Genomic DNA, 22,193 nt, shown 5'->3' with positions numbered 1-22,193 from the left:
AGGACCCTCTTTAGTAGGGCTTTTATTTCAGCCCCCCTAAAAATCTGTGATTGACTCAGCTGCAGTAAACTAATAGGTAATTTCATACTGAAGCCACCCCTGAATCCTTTCAGATACACACTCCTACTCCATCACTCAGCCGGATGCTTTCTATTACAGTGTAATCACAGAATAATTTGCAATCAAATATGCCACTGTTACTAGTTCCAAAAATCTGAGAACACCAGCTGAAATGCTTACATTATGCATTTTTTAAATGAATACACATTTATTCTTTTGTAATACATTCTTAAAGGAATAGTTCACCTAATGGATCCTCTGCAAGTGAATGGGTGCTGTCAGATCGGGAATTTAAATGGCTAATAAAAATATCACAAAAGTCCACAAGTAATGTACTGTAAGAAACCCACAAGCTACATATTTTTAAGAAATACATCAAGACATTTTTAAACCTTTTTTTCCAACTAAAATATGATTCCTCTATCCATAATATCACTTCACTGAAAAAAAGTCATCTCTGCTAAATCAAGAGAAAAATATGCAGATATCAAGATTTGTTTCAGGTTTTTTTTAACAAACACACAGCTTTTCACTTCACAAGACATTAATTCAAGGACTGGCATGTGGATTTTTGATGGCATCCAAAATTTCTCCTAATCTATTCTGTTGAAGAAACAAACTCATCTGCATCTTGGATGGCCTGAGGGCGAGTATATTTTGGGGTGAACTATTCCTTTAATATACTGGTTTGTTTTCTTAGCATTTTGTTGTTTTCATTTCTTAGCATTTCATTTTGTTTTCCCCACATTTGCTTATTTAATTGGTGACCTAGAAAGGCCTTTTTTTAAATTACACTTTCAATTATTATTATCTTTTTTCTAAATGTATCCAAATTCTTTATTTATGTACAGGTCGAAAGTAGATTTTGAATTCCATATTTTTCAGTGTGCTCTCAGACTTGTCAACCCCACTGAACATCTACCAATGAACAATGCAGTTTTAATTGGTTTATTTTTAAAAACTGGTCATTAGAGTATAATTTGAACCATTATGACCTCAGGCACTTAAAAAGAGAAACATTATCAGAGCCACAACATATTAATACACTTGAAAGACACTTAACCCCAATCATGTACAGTACAAGGCACCATTGCTGCAATTAGAGTCTTTTAAGGAAATGGATTGCAAAGCATCTGTTAAATGAAGATAAGTAAAGGGACCATGTAAACATATCTCTAAAAGTACTTAATGAGTGATCATTAAGTCTGATGCCAGACTGTTTAACTGACTGTTGTTGTTGTTTTTTGGTGCACAAATAATGAATGAAAAAGTGTGTGTGCTGAATCCATTACAGATGGATGGGTGTTTCTGTTTTCTCACTTTTTTTTAGATCAGGGCATTGCTCAGCAGAAGGTGTCCTCTTCAAAGTCCATTAGCGGATCACTCACTCTTTTATTCTGAAAGGATTTAATTTGCCCAGAATGTACTAAGAACCCCATTATTACCTTATTAAGGTTGCAGATTGACAAAAGCGCTCGTTTTAATCTCTTCCACACTCTAGCGTCATCGCCTATTCAGTGCTTGGTTCTTAGAGACTATAAATGGAACAAAAATAAAATAAAAAAAAACTCGTCACCCCCACATTGCCCTTCCTGCTAGTGTTGATCATTTGAATTAGGATATAGTGCTAGACCAAATGTGGTCCCAAGGCATTTTATCTTCTGTCAGGCTTATTACTTTTCCACTGCTGGCACATATTTGTTTAATACATAGCCGAGGCACAAAAACAGGCTGCTTGTTACTCTTATTCTGCATTTCATTTTCCTGCACATGTCGTTCATAGTGCTGGCTACATTTAATGTTCAAATTAGCCCTGAAAGCTGGGCTCTGTTGTTGTCATTGGAGTTGTGTAATGAATTCATTGTCCATGTCGCTGACAGTATTGAATTAGAGTGCAGCGCTTCATTCATCTCACCTGCTGAAGAGCTTATTAAGTTGTCCTGACCAGGTATTCTCTCTCTGTGTCTGTCCATGATTACATGGCTTCCATTTTGCAGCTATCAATGGATCTGCCTCTGCACTTTTGCCATTATTTATGTTCCACATTTGTACACTCTTCCCCACCGTTATATATAGTATTACCTAAAGCAATACTTGAAACACTCAGGATTGAAGATATTGGTCTGTATTTTAGCCTTGTTGTGATTCTTTATTGTAGCTGATCATAGGTCTCTTTTTATTCTTATACAGAAAATATTCTATATTCTTATTATGTAATCAGCTGCACAGCTCTGTCTTTCTGTTCATGGAATAGAGATGTACAGGAATGAAGTCACTTGGTCTGTGTCAGTTCTTCTATCTATCTATCTGTCCGTCCATCCATCCATCCATCCATCTGTCTCTCTCTCTCTCTCTCTCTCTATATATATATGTCTGTCTGTCTCTATCTGTCTGTCTGTCTGTCTGTCCGTCCGTCCGTCCGTCCTTCCTACTTGTCTATACGTCTGTTTGTCCATCCCCCTCTCTCTCTCTCTCTCTGTCTGTCCTTCCAACCGTCCATCCATCCATCTGTCTGTCTCTCTCTCTCTCTCTCTCTCTCTCTATATATATATGTCTGTCTGTCTCTGTCTATCTATCTATCTGTCTGTCTGTTCGTCCGTCCATCCATCTATCTATCAGTCTGTCCATCCGTCTCTATATCTATCTACCTGTCTGTCTGTCCTTCTCTCTTTGTATCAGTCTATCGGTTTGTCTATCCATCTCTATCTATCTATCTATCTATCTATCTATCTATCTATCTATCTATACGTCTGTTTGTCCATCCCTCTCTCTCTCTGTCTGTCTGTCTATCTATCTATCTATCTATCTATCTATCTATCTATCTATCTATCTATCTATCTATCTATCTATCTATCTATCTATCTTTTCGTCCATCCATCCATCCATCTTTCTTTGTCTGTCTGTCCCTCTATCTATCTATCTATCTATCTATCTATCTATCTATCTATCTATCTATCTATCTATCTATCTATCTATCTATCTATCTATCTATCTATCTATCTATCTATCTATCTATCTATCGGTCTGTCCATCCGTCTCTCTCTCTCTCTGTCTGTCCGCCCATCTATCTATCTGTCTGTCTGTCCGTCCATCTATCTGTCTGTCTGTCCTTCTCTCTTTGTCTGTCCATCTATCTATTGGTCTGTCCATCCATCTATATATCTATCTATCTGTCCTTCTCTCTTTGTCTGTCTGTCTGTCTATCTATCTATCTATCTATCTATCTATCTATTAGGGATGTCAACAAATAATCGATGATCGATTAATTGTCGATAAGAGATGCAATCGATTAAGGCTATCGATGGTCGGTTAACCGATTCAATGTTGGGCTGCGTGCGGCTCATGCGCACTCAACACGTGCGAGCGGCTGTGAGTGACGGTGACGATATATAAAAGCATCATCATTCATTCACAATGTACAAATTAAGCTTTTAATGTGATTTAAACTTTAAAGTACATTAAAATAGAAACAACATAAAAGTTCTTCAACATTAAATGCAATAGAAATGTAGTTACTAATCATTTCATCAGATAACTGTTTTATATCGTGCGCTTTGCAGGGCTGCGGGACACAGTGACAGGACAGGTAGTCTATTCATTCCTACAACTTGTTAATTCATTCCTACGAATTATTAATGTGGCAATTGTCCATGTTTCATTAATTTTGTTCCCTAAATAACCCATGATTTAAGTGAAATAAGGGAACAAATTAATAAATCGAACGAATTATTAATTCATGAAATCTTTAATTTCCCTTCCCATGTTTACCACAGTCAGGGACGGATTGGCAATCGGGAATACCGGGAACAATCCCGAACGGCCGGTCCATTTAAGGCCGAATCGGCCGGTGGTCAAATTTTTTATTATTATTTTTTATTATTATTATTTATTTTATATGATACGCTACCGTACCGGCCTGTGGCCGGCCGCTCAGCTGCAGCGGAACGCAGCTGTGTGTCTGTCTGTGTGTGTGTGTGTGTGTGTGTGTGTGTGTGTGTGTGTGTGTGTGTGTGTTTCAAACTGGGCCAAACCAATACTTCCAATCTTAAGGGGGATACGAGCGGCCCCTCCCAACTTGGACTGATCCTCGTATTTCCTGACATCCGATTGGCTCAAAGGCGCCGATCAAAGGAGTTTACTTGGTTAGGTTTGAGTTTGTGTGAATGCAACAGAGACAGAAGGTAAAAATGGTGAAACGAAGGAAAGAAGAGAAAGAAATGGGTGGGGCCGAAAAAATAAGAATGAAAAAGAAAAAAATGTTGGCACAAGAGGCAGCTAAATGTGCCAAATTAACGGACCTTTTCCGCACTGAAAAGGGTGCTGTGGCAGGAAGTGCAGATGAGGAAGGACCCAGCAGCATGGATAGGACAGGTGCACGATTAAGCCGGCGAGCGGCGGCGACACACTGGCTGGCTGACTGTGCGTGAGCGTGGCGTTTCTGTTGAGTGTAAGCTGCGTGGTGTTTGCGTAGCGTTTTCCATGTCTTTGCCTGGTCTTTGCACACCAGAAACGTGTCTGACGCAGCGCTGCTCCTAGGTGACATAATATAAGACAAGACTCTGGTAAAAAAAATTAAATAAAAATAAGCCTCTGGTGATACATTTGTTTAAATTACATTTATATCTTCATTTATGTCAAAACCTAGAGACTCTTAAATATCAAAATGTAATTTATTAATATTTATTCGTGTCAAAATGACATAAACATCTTTTCCTATTCTATTTTGGCTGGAAACGCTTCCAACACGCTTGTCATACATTAAAAATACATAAATAGTCAGGGATGCATGACACAATAAAGCCCCAGACTTAAATAAAGGACAAAGACTTATACCCCGAGGAGGAGCAGCAGCAGCAGGAAGAGAGAGGAGGAGGAGAAGAGAGGAATAGAAGCAGGAGAGAGGAGGAGAAGGAGCAGCAGGAGGAGAAGAGCAGGAAACAGACAGGTAGAGGGGCAGTGTGCAGGGCTGGGTAGGCAATCATATTAGGCATATCAATCAATCAATCAATCAATCAAAGCTTTATTAAGAACACGCACACAAAAATAGAAAAATACAGCACAATGTTACATATTTACATAAAGGATAAAATGCCAATAGTTCCACATACTAGATAATAACCTGACTGAAGCACAGATTGAATTAGAAAATGTATTATTCTTTGTCATATTTATTACTCATATTCTTCTCATGCATATGTTATGTAGCTGTACAGTCAGTAAGCAGAGACAGGGTCCAGCACAGGGGAAGCTGAGGCAGGGAGAGTTGAAAGTGAGTACACACACACACACACACACACACACACAATCTCTATTGTATGGGACTGCATTGTAGTTTTTGAGTATGATTGGGTGTGAGTATTTGTAACTATTTTATCACTCCGACTGACTGTACACATGACATGCTGGTAGTTCGCAGTATACTGTGTGACTTATGTGTCTGAGATTAGGTTTTGCTGACCTGGTTGTGTTCAGTGCAGTGGACTTGCTTATACAACCTGAGGAGGCAGGTGTTATCCTAAAGTTTCTTGAAGGTCTTCAGCGTAATCTGATTGTCTTTATACCATAAAAACACTATTAGAATGAAAATAACTGCAAAAAATCCTGCTCGTGCTCCAAGGGCACTCGCGTAAAAGGCCTCTCCGTCTTAAAGTCCCGGGCTGAATTTCAGTCCCAGTACATCCCTGACCACAGTAAGAGATGCGAAAACAGTTATTAAAAGCGAAAGATAATAAAATAAACCTGGGAAATTAGAGGGTTAGACTATGAAGATTTAGGAAAAGAAACAATGCCTAAATATACTGAATTTGTGGAAATTCGTGACCAACCGGCAAACCAGAACAAAGCTGCGTAAATGAAGACTATGGGGTCCAAAAGCATGGTCGCGATCTAACATTTTCCAGTTAACCTATTATTCCTCTAATAAACAAAGCTTTTATACCACACTTGTCATAATCAGATCTTATCATTTCTAAATAAATAATTGCTGGATTCAAAACAGCGATTAATAGGCGCTGTGACCGACACATTCCTGGAGCTATCACTGCTGTCACTAAACGATGACGCCGAGCATCGTTCACAAGTTTCTGCATGGACCTGACTAGGGCACAGGTTCTAAGCCCTGGGACAAAATGGGATGCTTTAAGGAAAATTTATAGCCTACTAAGTAATAGGCCCAACATAAAAATAACAATTTGTTTTCATGTTTTTTTTTTTTTTTTTTTTAAATAGGCTATGCGAAATATATCCGACTTAAATAGGCTAATTAAGATTAACGGATTTAAAACAGAAGTGTGGGCGCTCCATAAGTTCACAAAAAAAAAAAAAAGGATGACAACGCATTCTGTTTGTTTGCTTTATTTTACAAGAGCACAAATCTTCTGTTTTTATTGTGAGTGTGCACAAATGAAAGTAAACACTTTTGCGGAAAATATATATTTTTTTAATGTCTCAGCTGTTTCGATCGTGCCGGAGCCTGCTGCACACGTATATTCTAGCGATTCAAACTTACATCGCAGTCTGTTCATTATCAAAATAAAATGTCAACTAAACATTAAAAGGTTACACTGGTCAGTTTAAATAGACCGTAGTATACCGGTCCACTCTGCTGTTATGCCAAGGACGTTTTTGCTCATATGAAGAGGTTCATCTTTTCCGTCTATATGCGAATGCGTGTTAAGTACAAGCCTAGTTTACATTATAAATAATAGTTTAACATTCAAATACATTGCGAATATGGAAACATTTCGATTTGTGCCGAATGAGACATGAGCAATAACCTCCAAATAAATCTAGCCAAAGCCGCGCTCGCTCATCCTCGTCTGCAGGCATGCACTGTCACGATCTAATGCGCTGTATGCCGGATTTTTAAAAATCTGACATTTTCTAGGACAGAATCCACTCCAGCAGGATCAAATTAATGTGAGCAACTGTGTTTTGGTGCAGCAGCGCCGATGTAGTTCACTTAATGTGCAGCGCAGTCACACGCGCTCCACATTTCGGATAATTTTATACAATAATGTCAGTTGAAAACATTGCAATTGTGCTTTAAAATACAACAACGAGCACCACAAAACCATTTAAAGATGCGCGTTCAGCGTTCTCCGTGCGGGATTGGAAACTGTCAACAAAGTAAAATGACCTCAAAAGTATGGCGCGCTCTCTTCATTTTATCAAATGATCATAATCGCATCTATTCATTTTATAATCCTGCTACTAGCATTTTATTCAGACTAAAACCTCTTTAATTCAAGTGAGAAAGCGTTTTGTGTGTGTGTGTGGCTTTTGCACATCCTGTCATACCGCTGACTGCGTGCCTGCAATAGACGCATTTTGCAGTATTATGGTTAACGATTAATCGATTAATTGATCGTTAATTTAAACGCCGATCGATCATGGAAATAATCGAAATTTGACATCCCTACTATCTATCTATCTATCTATCTATCTATCTATCTATCTATCTATCTATCTATCTATCTATCTATCTATCTATCTATCGGTTTGTCTGTCCATCTCCATCTGTATATCTATCTATCTATCTGTCTATATGTCTGTTTGTCCACCCCCCTCCTCTCTCTCTCTCTCTCTCTCTCTCTCTCTCTCTCTCTCTGTCTGTCTGTCTGTCTGTCTGTCTGTCTGTCTGTCTGTCTGTCTGTCTATCTATCTATCTATCTATCTATCTGTCCGTCCGTCCATCCATCCATCTGTCGGTCTCTCTCTATCTATCTGTCTGTCTGTATCTGTCGTCCGTCCATCCATCCGTCTGTCCTTTCGTCTCTATCTATCTATCTGTCTGTCCATCTCTATCTATGTATCTGTCTGTCTGTGCATCCATCTCTCTCTCTCTCTCTCTCTCTCTCTCTCTCTGTCTGTCCGTCCATCTCCCTGTCTGTCTGTCTGTCCTTCTCTCTTTGTCTGTCTGTCCATCCATCCATCTATCTATCGGTCTGTCTATCCCTCTCTATATCTATCTGTCTGTCCTTCTCTCTTTGTCTGTCCGTCCGTCCATCCATCCATCCGTCTGTCTGTCTGTCTGTCTGTCTGTCGGTCTGTCTCTATATGGCTGTCTGTCTCTCCATCCGTCTCTCTCACTCTCTCTGTCTGTCTGTCCGTCCATCTATCTATCTATCGGTCCGTTGGTCTGTCTCTATCTGTCTGTCTGTCCATCCGTCTGTCCTAGTGTCTCTCTGACTGTCTTCTCTATGTATCAATCTATCTCTCTGTCCATCTATTTTTCTGTCTTTGTCATTCTATCTGACATTCTATCTAGCATTCTATTTTGCTGTCTGTCGTTCTATCTACAGTATCTAACAATCTAACGCTCTATCATTTTCCAATTCTCAATGTGAGTGTCTTTTTTAACAAGTTAATTTACTCTCATGCCAACGAACCTCACTTACTGCTCATTCATCAATGTCTTATTTCCATAGAAGTGGCAGTGTGTAAGCATTCATAGATGCAGAATGTCACAGAGGAAGGTGTAGGACAACACTGTGCTAACAATTCATCATCTTGTTTACCGCAGCTGTACATTGGGCTAATCAGATTTCTGACCTGTTCACCATGATTTATTATGTGTTGCAAAACTAGCATTAAAAGGAGAGAAATTGTGTTACAGATGTATGAAGGAGACTTCCTCTTTTGTGTCAAAGAAAAGTCACATGGTATTGGGTGCATCTGGAATTGGATTTGATTAAGGATGTGACTTGCTGAACATTGTAATGAGAAAGAGAATGACAATAGCTATGAAGCTTTTGTTTGGAGTGTCCGGCCTGCATAAAAAATGAATGTTAGCTTGCTGCAGGACTACCAATACCAAGACCTGTCAGACTGCCTTAGAGCAGTCCGCAATGAAACAAAACGTTAGGCTGCTGCAAATTAAAATGCCAGCACTGTTCATCGCCTCTTTAGAATGCATTACTATTGTAATTCAACACTGCAGCTATCACTCTATTAGGAGTCTGTCACTGCCACTTAATATAAACCCTTCCTTTGCAAGCTTACCTACTCATCTTTTACATCTTTGCTGTCCGTCATATATTCAACAGCATGACATCCTTCCTGCTGGACAGCTGAGTGTTCACTCACTCTAATTGTTCAATTTCGCCAGGGGCTTTATTGTATAATAATGTCACAATTCTGGTGATTAAAAGCTGCTTGAAGGCAATCAGATGCCTAATTATTACTTGGTTTCTACCTCACTAGCTTCAAATTGAAATTGTCTCATTAAATGTGATTCAGGCCCATTCGAAATGAAATCTGGTTCTTCTGTTTCATCAGTAATCAATACTTCACCTGTTTGAGAGGTCGTCGTCTTAGGCTGCTTGAGTGGAATGAAATTTATATGTACCACCTTGAGTCTATCATAAAACCTAAAGCTAGACTTTACTAAACCAGCAGACATTAACGGAAAATATGATTCATTTATTAATTTCCTTTTCTTTTCTTTTTTAATACTTCTGAGATTTTAATAATTCGTCATCATGTCCATTAACTGATGATATTTGTTAGAGTAGCAGCATGAGTTGATTTGATATTTCACCCAATTTGATCTAAGCAATTTAACTTGATGACTACCGGTAGCATCTGGAAGAACAACTTAAGAGGAATTTTTCAAGTAAGGCCAGAAGGGGCATGTTTTCAAGGCTCTGTAGGACAGTTTTCAAAGAACAACACCTAATTTAGTATGGCTAAGACCAAAAGGTTTAAAAATGAAGTCAAATTTTATTTTAGCATTTTCTGTCAAATGAGCCATGTCCATTTAGACTGTAATGAATTCTGAGAAATAAAAGCACTCTTATTCAGATATGGCATGTTAATTTTCTCATCAAGTGTTCAGTGAAGGCATTCATTTTTTGGTTGTTGAAAGGGCCGTGTCAAATGGGTGCAGGTAAAACATCTTTCCTCACACTACGCACAAAGCTTTCCATAAGAGTAGAAGTTTGAAAAGAAATGGTGAATGCATATTTAAAATTTAGAGCACTGACTTTCTCTTTACAAGAGTCTGAACAATTCAAATAGTAATTTTTTTCCCCAATGCTGTGAAGTATCTTTCTTGCTAGGAAATAGTCTTGAATTTACTGAATTTCTTTAAGATTCAAGTTAGCTATTCAACCACTGTGGATCTAAAATTAAAAAGTTCTTCAAAGATATATTGGAAAATATATCATCTTTATTACTTAACTCCATGGTGACATGGTATCCACCTTCAAATGAAATCTGATAAAAGAAAATGGTGGTTATAATTTAAATATTGTGACATATCCATTTCTGAATTACTGCACTCATCAAAGTTTATTTGAAATGAAGGAATGTTTAAATATGATTGATTTCATTATAGGCATCCGATTAAATTTGCTTGGATTGATTTCAGTAATCTTAGTACTTGTTATCCACCTGAAGTTTTCTCCAGTAACACCATTAACATGTTTGATGTTTGGTCATTGCTGAAGAATCTGCTGGAGAAGTCCGCTGAGAGAGAGACCCGTCAGGAGTACGCTCTTGCCATGATCCAGTGCAAAGTGCTCAAACAGCTGGAGAACCTGGACCAGCAGAAATATGATGATGAGGACATCACTGATGACATTAAGTTCCTCCTGGAAAGACTGGGAGAGAGCGTTCAGGACCTCAGGTAGAGCCTACATGCTCTCTCAAGATGTTTTCAACAGGTTGATTTTTCCTCATGTTTATACTGCTTTTACCTTCTTCCTCTTGCAGTTCTTTTGATGAGTACAGCTCTGAGCTGAAGTCTGGCCGTCTGGAGTGGAGTCCAGTGCACAAATCAGAGAAGTTCTGGAGGGAAAACGCAGTTCGTCTGAATGAGAAGAACTACGAGCTGCTGAAGTAAGAAGCATCTGGTGTTAGGAGTAGGGGTGTTGTATAACTTTCTGCAGTGTCAACCACTGGCATTTAAGATGCAATATTATTCTCAAATGCGCTATAACTAGTTATAAAGAGGGAAAGATCACTTGCCATTTGGCATCTATAGAGTTCTGTCACGCTTAATCTTAGAATGTCATAGAAAATCAGATTTATTGTCTGAACAGAATTTGAGATTGAAGCTGAAATTTGATCAAAAATAAATATTTTTTGTCCTTGACTTCCACTCGAGCTGATAGTTATTTACCGGTTGTGTGAAGATTGTGGCCAATCATTTGCTGATAGTTTTTTTTTTTTTTTAGAGGTCTTGTAAAATAAAGAAGCATGTTGAATTGAAGCAAAAACTTGTATAAGATATTAAGTCTTGTTTTCAAAAATGTTGTGAATTTATGGTTGACAGAAAAATCTGTTTGCCAATTTAGAGAAGAAAACTTAATTCAACATACTGTGGCTGCAAAAAAAAAAAATATGATTGCTTGTGTTTTCTCTATTTCCCTCTCTGTTCCCCCCATTATTTCTAATGTTCTCTTTACTCTCCTCTTTAAAAACAGCAACAAAGGCCATAAAAAATAAAGATGATTAAGAATACTGTAATGTGAAAGTGGCTGCTTTGAAACATACATGCTATGTGAATTGATATTGTTCACACGTGTGAACAGTCATAATGAGTGTTTTCAGTTCTCCCTGCTTTTAGTATAAAAAGATGTTAGCAGGGGTCAAGTGTTCAGAGAGGGACTGAAATTATTTTTGCAATATTGAGCAAATGGTTCAATTACTGTTTTGAACCTACTGTACTGTTTTTAAATAAGTTGTTTTTACTGTCTGAATCACATTGTGCGTGTTCCTCTCCTTCCCCTCTGGTGAAGGTTGCACAAGTGGAAACCGAAGCCGAGTATCAGTTGAAACTCTCATATTCATTGTCTCTCAGTAGTTTAATCAAGCGTCAGCTCGACCCTTTTGACAGCTCCGTTTAAATCCTAATCTACTCATCTCATTCCTCTCATCACCACCCTCTCCACAATCAGCACAGGCTCCATTTCAGCCCTCAGCTATTTGTTTCACTTTAGATCGTCTCTCTTCTTTTCCTTCCCTCTCTTGCTCTCAGTGTGCAGGTGATTTGTAGTGTTGAAACCCCCTCTCTCAGTTCTGCACCATTATTATAATTTCACGCTTTCATGCAACGTCTCATACTTGACATTGTTTTTGAGCAGAAATAGATTGAAACTATATTCCCCAGAGCAAGTCTCTCGTCTCTCTAAAAAATAATTTTCTTAAGCAGTGTTTTTGTTGAAAATATCTCAATAAAAAAATCATCCATAAAAAATACTTCATAAGATGTATTTTCAATAATATATGATGAATTACAAAGCGTAAATCTCACAGAATGTATATTTCTATTCAGCAAGGATTCATTAGAATAAGCATATGTGACCCTGGACAACAAAACCAGTCATAAGGGTTAATTTTCTGAAATTGAGATTTGTACATAATCTGAAAGATGAATAAATGAGCTTTCCTTTGATGGTTTGTATTGTTTAAAGTTCTCCAAATGAAGTCCTTGCAACGCGTATTACTAATCAAAAATTAAGTTTTTATATATTTATGGTAGGAAATTTACAAAATATCTTCAGGAACATGATCTTTACCTAATATCCTAATGATTTTTGGCATTAGAAAAAAAATCTACTGCTATATTTGGCTATTGCTACTAATATATCCATGAAGAATTATTTCTGACACTAAAGACTGAAATATATCTGCTCTAAATTCAGCTGTGCATCACAGGAATAAATTACATTTTAAAATATATTAAAAAAGAAAACCGATATTTAAAATTGTAATTTTTCAAAATATTATGTTTTTACTGATCAATTCACTTCTTTCGAAAACAATAAAAAATCAGACTTTTTTTTTTTTCATTATTCTTTTCTATTAAATGTATCTGGATGATGTTTAGATCTTTTTATTGGAAGAAAAGGACAGAAACACTGTTTAAAGGAAACTTGTTTTGCAGTTTCCCCATAATGTTTCTTACTGAGCTAACAGAACCTCTAATGTTTTCCTGGACTGTTGGTAGACACCACATCTCCAGCTGTACAGGACCCTGGGATATATTTGCTCAGCGTGGGTTTAGTGTTGCCCTGGAGGTGTTACTGATTGCTTTTGGGGACCTGAACTGATTGTGTGTTTGTGCTTCCTGCCAGGATACTGACCAGGTTGTTGGAAGTGTCTGACGACCCTCAGGTTATTGCCGTTGCAGCTCACGATGTGGGGGAATACGTGAGACATTACCCTCGCGGCAAGAGGTGAGCGAGTGTCCTTCATCCTTCACCCATAAGTGACCGTTTCTCCGACTCTGCGGCTCTGCAGTTTTATGACATGTTTCCCAGTACCCAAATATCCTGTAGCTCTGTACGATTACAGTGCTGAAAATCGCCCAGGTTAGAATTATTAGCATCTGTGGCAACTGCTTGCATGCGATGATGTCAGTTATCAATTTACACTTACATCACTTCAAAGAGAGCAGCATACGAACTCGTCCAGGCTGACCTATTGCAAGATATTGCATAAGCTTGTCATTTATATTGTCGGCACGTAGCATTCATGATCAGCCAATCAATTTTAAAATTAAGAACGCTATATATAGTTTTCCTCTAAAAGTAGAGAGATCTGCCAATCGTGTCCAGCTCCGCTGTGAGTGGCTAATATCCTCTCTAAACCAGACCGTCCTCCCCCTGAGGTCAGCCACTCACAACGCACACTCTCGCTTTCCTCTTCAAAACGCCCCCATCGTTCAAAGAAACCGCGCTGAATCTATAGGGACTCATTGGTTTCATCAACCCTGCTAACCCTGTAATTAGACCACTCCAGAACAAATTAGCTTCTGCAGGTGAGCAAAAGAATTACATTCAGTTCCGACAAGTACCGAGATATCCATTCTTCATTCTATAATTTTATCTGTCTGTCTGTATCTGTAGTACACATCCCAAAGACAGTCCTCAAGTGGGAGCATAATGGTTTTGTCAATAATATTTCTTACAGAAGGTAGCATTTTTCTACCATGAGCATTTCAGATCAAGTTCAAAATGACTTGGAAACGACAAATGGAAAATTGTAAGTGCCATCTAGCAGTTCTTAGAAAGCACAGTGTTAGATAAGCTTCTCTTTTGGAATCTTTCATAAAGCATCAACAAGAGCCTGATTATGCAGCTCGGTATTTGTGGATGCTTTAATAACAGCTCTAATAATTTTGTTTTATTTTAAAAGGATTAATTTGTTGACACTTTCCCTCTGAATATTTCTAGCTGCATCAACGAATCAAGTCGAAATTGACTGTGTAAAATTGAACACATTGTGGTGTAACAAATATGATTTTAACGTTTCTTTTTTTTTCAAATGACATTTTATCAAATATAAAGTGGCCGAAAATATTAATTTATGAATTGTTAATTGTTATGTATGTATTTATGTACATGCATAAGACTTTATTAAAATGACATTCTAGCATGGTAGTGGCAAGTTTTGCAAGATGTTTTCATTTTCTTTTCTTTCTTTTTTTTTGAAAATGCCACATTCACATTTTTGTCACATTTTCTTTGGAAAATTACTTATTTAGAGATAAGGACTGTTTGAGCTGATGACTGCTTTTTGAGTTTTGTGATTTTGTTGGTCTTGCACTGAAATGCCTTTTCATTTGAATGATTGGAATTGCCAAAAATAATGCCACTGTTGTTCTCTGTCATTCCCAGAGTTCAATTGAAAGGCATAGAGGCCCTGTGTTATTTCCCATCTTGCAGAACATAATAATCTGGAACTGCATCTCTCTGCTTCTCTGTCCTTTAGGGTGATCGAACAGCTGGGTGGTAAACAACTAGTGATGAACCACATGCATCATGAAGACCAGCTTGTCCGCTATAATGCCCTGCTGGCTGTTCAGAAGCTCATGGTGCATAACTGGTACGTTTAACTGCGTATGCATTCATGAATTTATTTATTACATGTTGCCATTATTTCTTTATTTATTTACAGGATATTTGCACAAAATTGTGATCTCTTTATCCTAACATCTTCACAGCAGTTCTGATTATTGTATTTATTCCTCAAGCGAAACAGCTCCAGTGTTTGTGCCTGATGCAACACTGCCCTCAATAGTGACCTGGAATAGAGCTTTATCCTAATCTCTCTTTGCCACACAGAAGTAATCTTTCTTACTTCAGTATTGCATAATATATTGAATTATTCAGTGGACCACTGTGTCTTTTCAGCGTTATTTGATCTTTGATTAAAACCCAGGGCACAGAATAAGCAGAAAAAAACATGATTAACTTCTCCAAGCGTGTTCGATGTGTTTGTCAGAGCGACAAACTGTTGAATCAAGACTGACGAGGCACTGGCTCAGGTTCAGGAATAACAAACCCAGCCTAACACTAGTAGCTCATTATTGTGTCTGCTTTCATCCTCAGGAGCTTCAGGATGATAAACCTCAAAGACCCGACACACAGCATGTGTATTTAGAGCACAATAGACATCTACTGGTGTACATTCAGTGGCGTCATGAACAGTAATTGTCCGCTGTCAGCGTTTCATTACAGTGGCTTTAAATCAGCCTTCAAATTGAAAGTTTAGCGCCAAATCGAGCAGAATACAAGTCACTTTAAATGCCGCCTGAGTGTTATAGATCACACCTGCAAAGGGAGAATGTGCTCCATAAAGTATCTCCGAATAATTCATCTTTATCATCGGCTGTACTGCAGGAGATAGAAATTTATGGAGGAAGATGCTCAGGGAAGAATTTATATGTTTGGTATTTACATGTGACCCCAGACAGAGGGTTTTATGTGGCTATTTATGTATATATACTCATACGAGACCATTTCAACAGCTCTTTAATTTCCTTGCTTAGAAACTCTTCCGTCTGCTAACTCTGACTCAGTGGATCATGGCAATTATTAGCCATTAGCTAAATGGCTCACATGCAATTTTCAGGATTAATTGTGCATAAATTTGAAGCGGTTTGACGTAAGGCTTAGCATGTCACCACCAAAAAGAAGGATAAAAAGCAAGAGGTGCAGTAAGTTTTGATTGTCCTCGGGAATAATGTAATGGTTGGATCTCGGTTCAAGGCTCTCAGATACAGACCTAGAGTTAAAAGGGAACTATTAAAAATGGCAATTGGGCTGAAGAGGCAGAGAGTGCATGCATTATATGAAAATCTGAAGGGAGGGAAGGCCAACTCTTATTTGTATTCTTAATTGGAGGAGGAAATTACAGGGGATGTAATAACTGGATGATTGAGTTAAGATTTGGTGAACGTGGTTTCCAAGGTGCTCTTAAGAAGAGCCATACAAGATTGGCCTTTCACAGCCTCTCTTCAAATGCCGTCTTTGCAATCCAGTTGCATTCACGACTGCCATTTCCTTTTGCTGTACTCTTCTCAAGAGAGTTTTCTATTGGTGAGGGATGTCTTCTGTTATCTAGCATGGTTTTGAGATGTTCCTCCATAGAGGAACATCCAGTTTAGATGTTCTAGTAAAGATACTAAAAGGTTATTTTCCTCTGTGGTTGCTGTTGTTGTTTTAGATTTAGAGCTTTTTTTTTTACTTAGCATGTGTGCGTCCAGTTTATTTTCCCCTTGAGAGATGTGGTGCTGCCACCACACTATGGCTGTCGCTTTTTCCCATTCGCACTCCATAGAGACTGTTTGGTGTCATGGCAACAGCCGGAGGAGAAGATGTTTTAGTTGGCACAGTTCTAGATGGCCGACTTTGCACGCTGTTAGCTTATTGTATCTGTACCATCTGGGCTAACCCCTGGAGTTGTGCCGCTGTGCGTGTGTAGAAATTCAGCCAGCGGCTCCGCAGTCTTGAGATGTTGGATGACACAGTGTTTAATCAATATTTTTTTTTCTTGTTTGTTTTGCTCAAGCCTTTGCGCACTTAAGGACTTCATCTGCAGTCTGTCTGATGCAGCTTAGCATGACATCTCTCAGAGGTGCTTCGCTGTTATGAAACTTAATTTTATTCGGAAATGAAAGTCCTGATCAGAATAACAGAAAAATGATTAAGCAAGAGTTCACTGCAAGACAAGATCAAAGATCATTACACCTTTGCTATGTTATGTGCTTCATATCTTTATCATTTAGAAATAATTTATACAGTGAATGTGGAAAAATTTAAGAAAAACTGCATAGACATCCAGGTTTAAGACATTATAATATTTATAACGCATACTATCTATCTATTTAGATACATGTCTTTACTGTTACTTTTTATCAATTAATCCATACATGCTGAAAACATGTTTTAATTTCTTTAAAAAAAAGTTAGAATGGTAAAATAAATGAATATAGAATATTTAATTATACCAATTGCTTTATAATTTATGTTATATTTTAAAGCCTCAAGAATACACAGGCATCAACACTTTATTATTATTTCTATTAAATATACTTTACATATTGTTTATCCAGCTGGGCTCAGGCATCTTGTCCATAATTTGTACAGTCAGTATAACAAAGGTGCATGAGAGAAAAATTTAAATGTTTAGTGTAACCTTAAAATCATGATTGAAAAATTCTGTTAAAATCTGAAAACTTAATACAGAGTACATTAGCAAATTTGCTGTAATAATAATTAAACTGGCACATTTACAGCAATGTTTAATAATGTGGCCCTATAACTCCATGTTATGTTTCTAAAGGCTTTATAATATTCTTTCATTTTCAGCATGAGATGGTGGTGCCTTGCCTTGAGAATTCAGTATAACCGTTTCTTGAACTCAGGAACTCTTCAATTGAATAATTATAAAAAGCTTCAGTCCACAGAGTAATAGAGCATTCATTTGAATCCTCTTAGTCATTAAAGTCTCAGACACCTGAGGACGCAGGTAGATTGTTAATCGCTTCTTCAGTTATGTATTTTATTTAGTAAAAATGCAGTGTTGTTGATGTCTGGTAGAAAAGCCGAGTCGTCTCTTTCGTTTCAGATTTCAAAATCAGCCGCAGCTCTTCCAACACAAGGGCGCCATGGGTCATAGTCGTATTTACCACAGGTTGAATGAGTAAGGCCACACTCCGTCTATGAGTCTACTGGCTGTTGCTGTATATTCGGGATGAATGAGGATCAAAAAACTTGCCTTTGGCAGGTTTGATAACTTTTTTTGCTGTTCGTTGTAAGACCTTGACATTGAAAAAATGAAGGAATCAGTTCAAGGTGTCAGTGAAGAAAAAGTTGAGTCTCTTGAAGACATCACGCTGACACCATGACCCTCACATACTTCTTGGGGTTTGGGTCGATTGCAGGTTTGGCAGAAAATTGAATGCAAAGTGCAGCTGATTGAGCCCAGTGGAGACTTCGCTTCAGTCTGATTGTTGTCTGCTTCCTGTTTGTTCTGGAGGACCGTCTTTGTGTGATTTTTGTTCGATGCCATTCAGTCTAAATGTCTGCGACCATAATGAAAATGTAAGATACAAAGTCTATTTTAAATCTGGTAGAACTTAACTAAATTATGCCTCGTAGTGCTTTTTGGTAGGAAATGAAAAAAGATTTCAGTATAATGAGTCATTTGTGAGGTAATGTGTTTTTCTGCATAACCGTTTTAGACTGCACTAAAACTTCTACATTTTTATTTTATTTTTTATTCAAAAGGTGAGGGGCCATTTTACCCTTTAAAATGAAGACCTTTATAAAAGTTTTCATAGGGCATTTTTAATATATGAATGTCATCTACTGCTGATCTTTATATTAGCTTGAAGCTTTACTTCAATTAGCACAAAGCAGTGCAACTAATCTGACATTAATATTCAATTAACTATGTTCCACAGACAGACCTTATGGTGTGTAAACTATTAGCTCGTCTTCTGTCCATAGCATTTTATGAACTTAAAGTGCCTATATTCAACATTAAGTACAATCAGTTTTCAGGCACTTTTCTTTTTATCAGCCAAAATGTTTTTGAAGTACCCCTGAGATTCTAAATTTAATTTTGATAATTTAACTAGCATTCATTCTTATGGTTCTTTTATGCCAGTTAATGGTCGAATGAATGCTTATTAGTAGTCAGTAAGGTATTGGATAGGTTAAGAGATGTTGAATATGGTCATGCAGAATATGTGCTTTATAATTACTAATAAACAGCCACTATGTTAATAATAAGCATGCGAGTTAATAGTGAGAATTATTGTACCCATCTGATACAATGCTGAAAATGTAGAGCCACAAAAATATTAGAAATATGTGTACGGTGAAAAATAAAGTGCTGAGTGCTGTGTTCCCAAATGTATTAGAAGCAACCTGCAGAGATGGAGTTTATATGAAGCAGCAGTGCATCAGACTTTTGAAATTTCAGTTTCATTTTTAATTAATTATGCAACCCTATTTATTTATTTAAATTTTTAAATTTTATGGCTTAATTATTTATTTTTAGCATTTCATCAACTCACAAACCCCCTGCAGTTCCACTTGGGAAACCCTGCTCTGCAGTTACTTAATACTCCATATCTCCATAGCAATCTTGTTTTTGCAAGCTAGCTGTGAACATATCAGCTCAATTAATATACTAATTGGCAGTCAAGCTGTTATTAATCCTCATATTGAATGCGTTTTATATCTCCTCTGCTGGATCTCCAATGAATCAGCCCTCTGTGATTCTCTCACTCCATCTTGCCGCTGAAGTACAATAACACGTCACTTATCTGCTTTATTTCCCAGTAGCTGTTTGACAAGCTGCCAGAAATGACAATAATTGAATGACAGGTGTGCGCTAATGTAGTCAATTTGCCCATAAAGAAAAAGAAGACCCCAACTCCCATAGTTGTCTCTGAACTCGGATGACTTCTGAGCCTGCTAGATGAACTTCTCGACCCTCCGTGCATCATACATGTTAGATTTTCAGCAGATCTGGTAATTGCTTTCTTGGATGCTGTTTATTCTGGCATGAATGATGCGAGATATGAGGCATCTATTGTGTCTCGTATCTGAATTGTATACCCCTTAAAAAGCTCTGCAATCTTTTCTGAAGCACCTGAGGCCTGAAGGAAAGCACAACGTTTAAAAAAGGTCACAGTTAAGGAGAAACAGTTATGAGGTTTGACATAGAGACAGGAAACGCTGACGGCTTTGGCTCGACATCAAGATGGTGGACACTTTGAAAGGATTTAAATGACAGATAGCATTTCCCAACAGCTGAGAAACCACAGGTGCCATTCAGAATGAACTCTCTCTGGTGAAATGGCATTTTCAGTCATCAAAGAAGAAGGAATCGAATCTTGTGAAGATTATTCAGGAAGGCAGGTGCAATTGAATATAGTTAGATTGGAGAAAGAGCTGTGGTGGAGCTGTAGGAAAATGCTCTGAACAAACCTTCTCTCCTTCTGCACGTGTGACATTTTATTTCTTTTTTTCTCTCACCGAGCTTAAAGTGGCGGCTTAAAAACCTGCTATTTTACTTCCATAAAGGCTTTAGGAATATCCGGAAATACAAAGAGGTGCATATCATAAAGATAAACAGGCATAATCATTCTGTGCTCTTTATGTTTTGTTTTGCAGGGAGTATCTGGGGAAGCAGTTGCAGTCCAGCGAGCAGTCGACTCCAGCTGTAGCTGCCCGAAGCTGAACTGCTCCTGTGCTTGTGTGTGAGCCAGTCTGTCTGATCCTGTGTTCTTGGTCTGAATGTAAATCTGTGCTATAGAGAATCAAAAGAGGAGTTGATGTACTGAACCATAAATTTATGATTTAATACTTCTTTGTTGTGCTCTATGTCTTTGTGTAAAGTTGTGCGTCATTACAAAAAAATCACATTAAGAGATTGGAACAGTTCACAGAGTTATATTATAAAGCAATAAGCACCAAGAAGCCGTGGTTTACAGTGAATTTATAACAGCTAAGGGGCGTTGTTAGCCTTAAAACCACTGCTTCACCAGGCTTATTGCTTTGATAAAACAGTTATTCCATATATGTAGTAAGGTTGCACGGAATAAAACGGCAAATAAAATGTAACCGTATAAATAAAAACAGTATTCGTCCACCAAACGATGTAGTTCTTCAGAAACAGCTGTGGAAAAGACTATAGAATACCCAAGACATGTCACTCGTATAGTTTTGAAGGGGAATATTGCCGCTTAATTGCAGGAAGCCCCGCCTTCTGAATGAAAGAGCCAATCGCTGATCAGTAAAGTCAGCGCATCACTGCAGCTGCCGTTAGAAGTCCTGGTTGCTATAGAAACTGTAAGCACTCTGATGCTCTTTGGACTGCGCATGCGCACATACTGATCTACCTTGAGAAATAAGTTTTTTATAACGCTATTTGAGGAAAAGTAACAACATTTATGACAGTTGTTGTCAGATTTCTTTTTTGATTTAAATATGACATTTAATCGTAAGCTTAGTGAACAATTTTGGAGAATTTGATGTTTCCCCATTCAATGAGATAGGAGTTGCACTTTGATGCCCAAGAGGTGTTTCAGAGATGTTATTTACAACAGCTCAACCAATCAGAGTCAAGGACCAGAACTGTTTTATAATATGTTATTTATGTCTTTGATGTAAAACAATATGAGTATGCATTAAATAAATTCTACCATAACAAATGTTTCCATTGAAGTTTGTTTGTTTGTTTGTTTTATATCTTATGTTTTACATAAAATTTTTTTCAATTGAAATCTCAAGTCTTTGTGGTTAAGTCTGTCTGTAGATACAGTACATAGATCGAACCAATCTGTGTGGTTCTTTCTGATAGATAAACTGACTGGCAGACAGAATCATATGTCTGATTATCTCAAATTAGTTTTTCTCAGAATAGATTGAAAAATCATCTGAAGTTACGCTATTTGCACTTCACCCCAGGAGCTTATAGAAACACAGATTGATTTTCTGTGATCTTGCTCAAATATCAGATTCATATGATAATCCTTCAATATCAGAAGTCCTTGGACCATATCATTCCTTTCAGTGTACAACCACCTTCAGGTCATAATTTTATTTTACTGTTTCACAACGTTTTGATTTTGAAAGAGCCTGGGAAGTCTCTGTAGGAAATAAAATAAATTAATCCATGGCAACGGTTTTGCAATTCAACCGCTCAGTTTATAAACCGTACTCACAAATTCTCAAACTGTCCCCTCTGTTTAATAAATTGCGTGTACAGATTAATAAACTATAGCCACAAATTGTGTATTACGACTGATTTTCACTCTTTTGTTACTGTTTTTAAAGTCATTTTGGTTAAAATATTTTTCTAAATGCATATGTAAATGTAAT

At 37.6% G+C, this 22,193-nt stretch overlaps 1 protein-coding gene across 3 annotated transcripts in view; it reads left to right on the top strand.

Moving 5' to 3' along the window:
* Window positions 1–21,523, top strand: part of LOC113045524 (V-type proton ATPase subunit H-like) — a 45,360-nt gene extending 23,837 nt beyond the window's left edge. For all 3 annotated transcript variants that reach the window (XM_026205932.1, XM_026205933.1, XM_026205931.1), the window contains 5 exons: window positions 10,512–10,690; window positions 10,777–10,902; window positions 13,143–13,244; window positions 14,782–14,895; window positions 20,484–21,523. In XM_026205932.1, the coding sequence (XP_026061717.1) occupies window positions 10,512–10,690; window positions 10,777–10,902; window positions 13,143–13,244; window positions 14,782–14,895; window positions 20,484–20,550 (588 nt within the window). In that variant the 3' untranslated portion in view covers window positions 20,551–21,523. The remainder of the gene's footprint in view (window positions 1–10,511; window positions 10,691–10,776; window positions 10,903–13,142; window positions 13,245–14,781; window positions 14,896–20,483) is intronic.
* The last annotated feature ends 670 nt before the right edge of the window (window positions 21,524–22,193 follow it).

This window comes from Carassius auratus, chromosome 27 (assembly GCF_003368295.1).
Source record: "Carassius auratus strain Wakin chromosome 27, ASM336829v1, whole genome shotgun sequence".
Lineage (NCBI taxonomy): Eukaryota > Metazoa > Chordata > Actinopteri > Cypriniformes > Cyprinidae > Carassius > Carassius auratus.
Note: the sequence above shows the minus strand (reverse complement) of the source record. Positions and strands in the feature narration are given on the sequence as shown.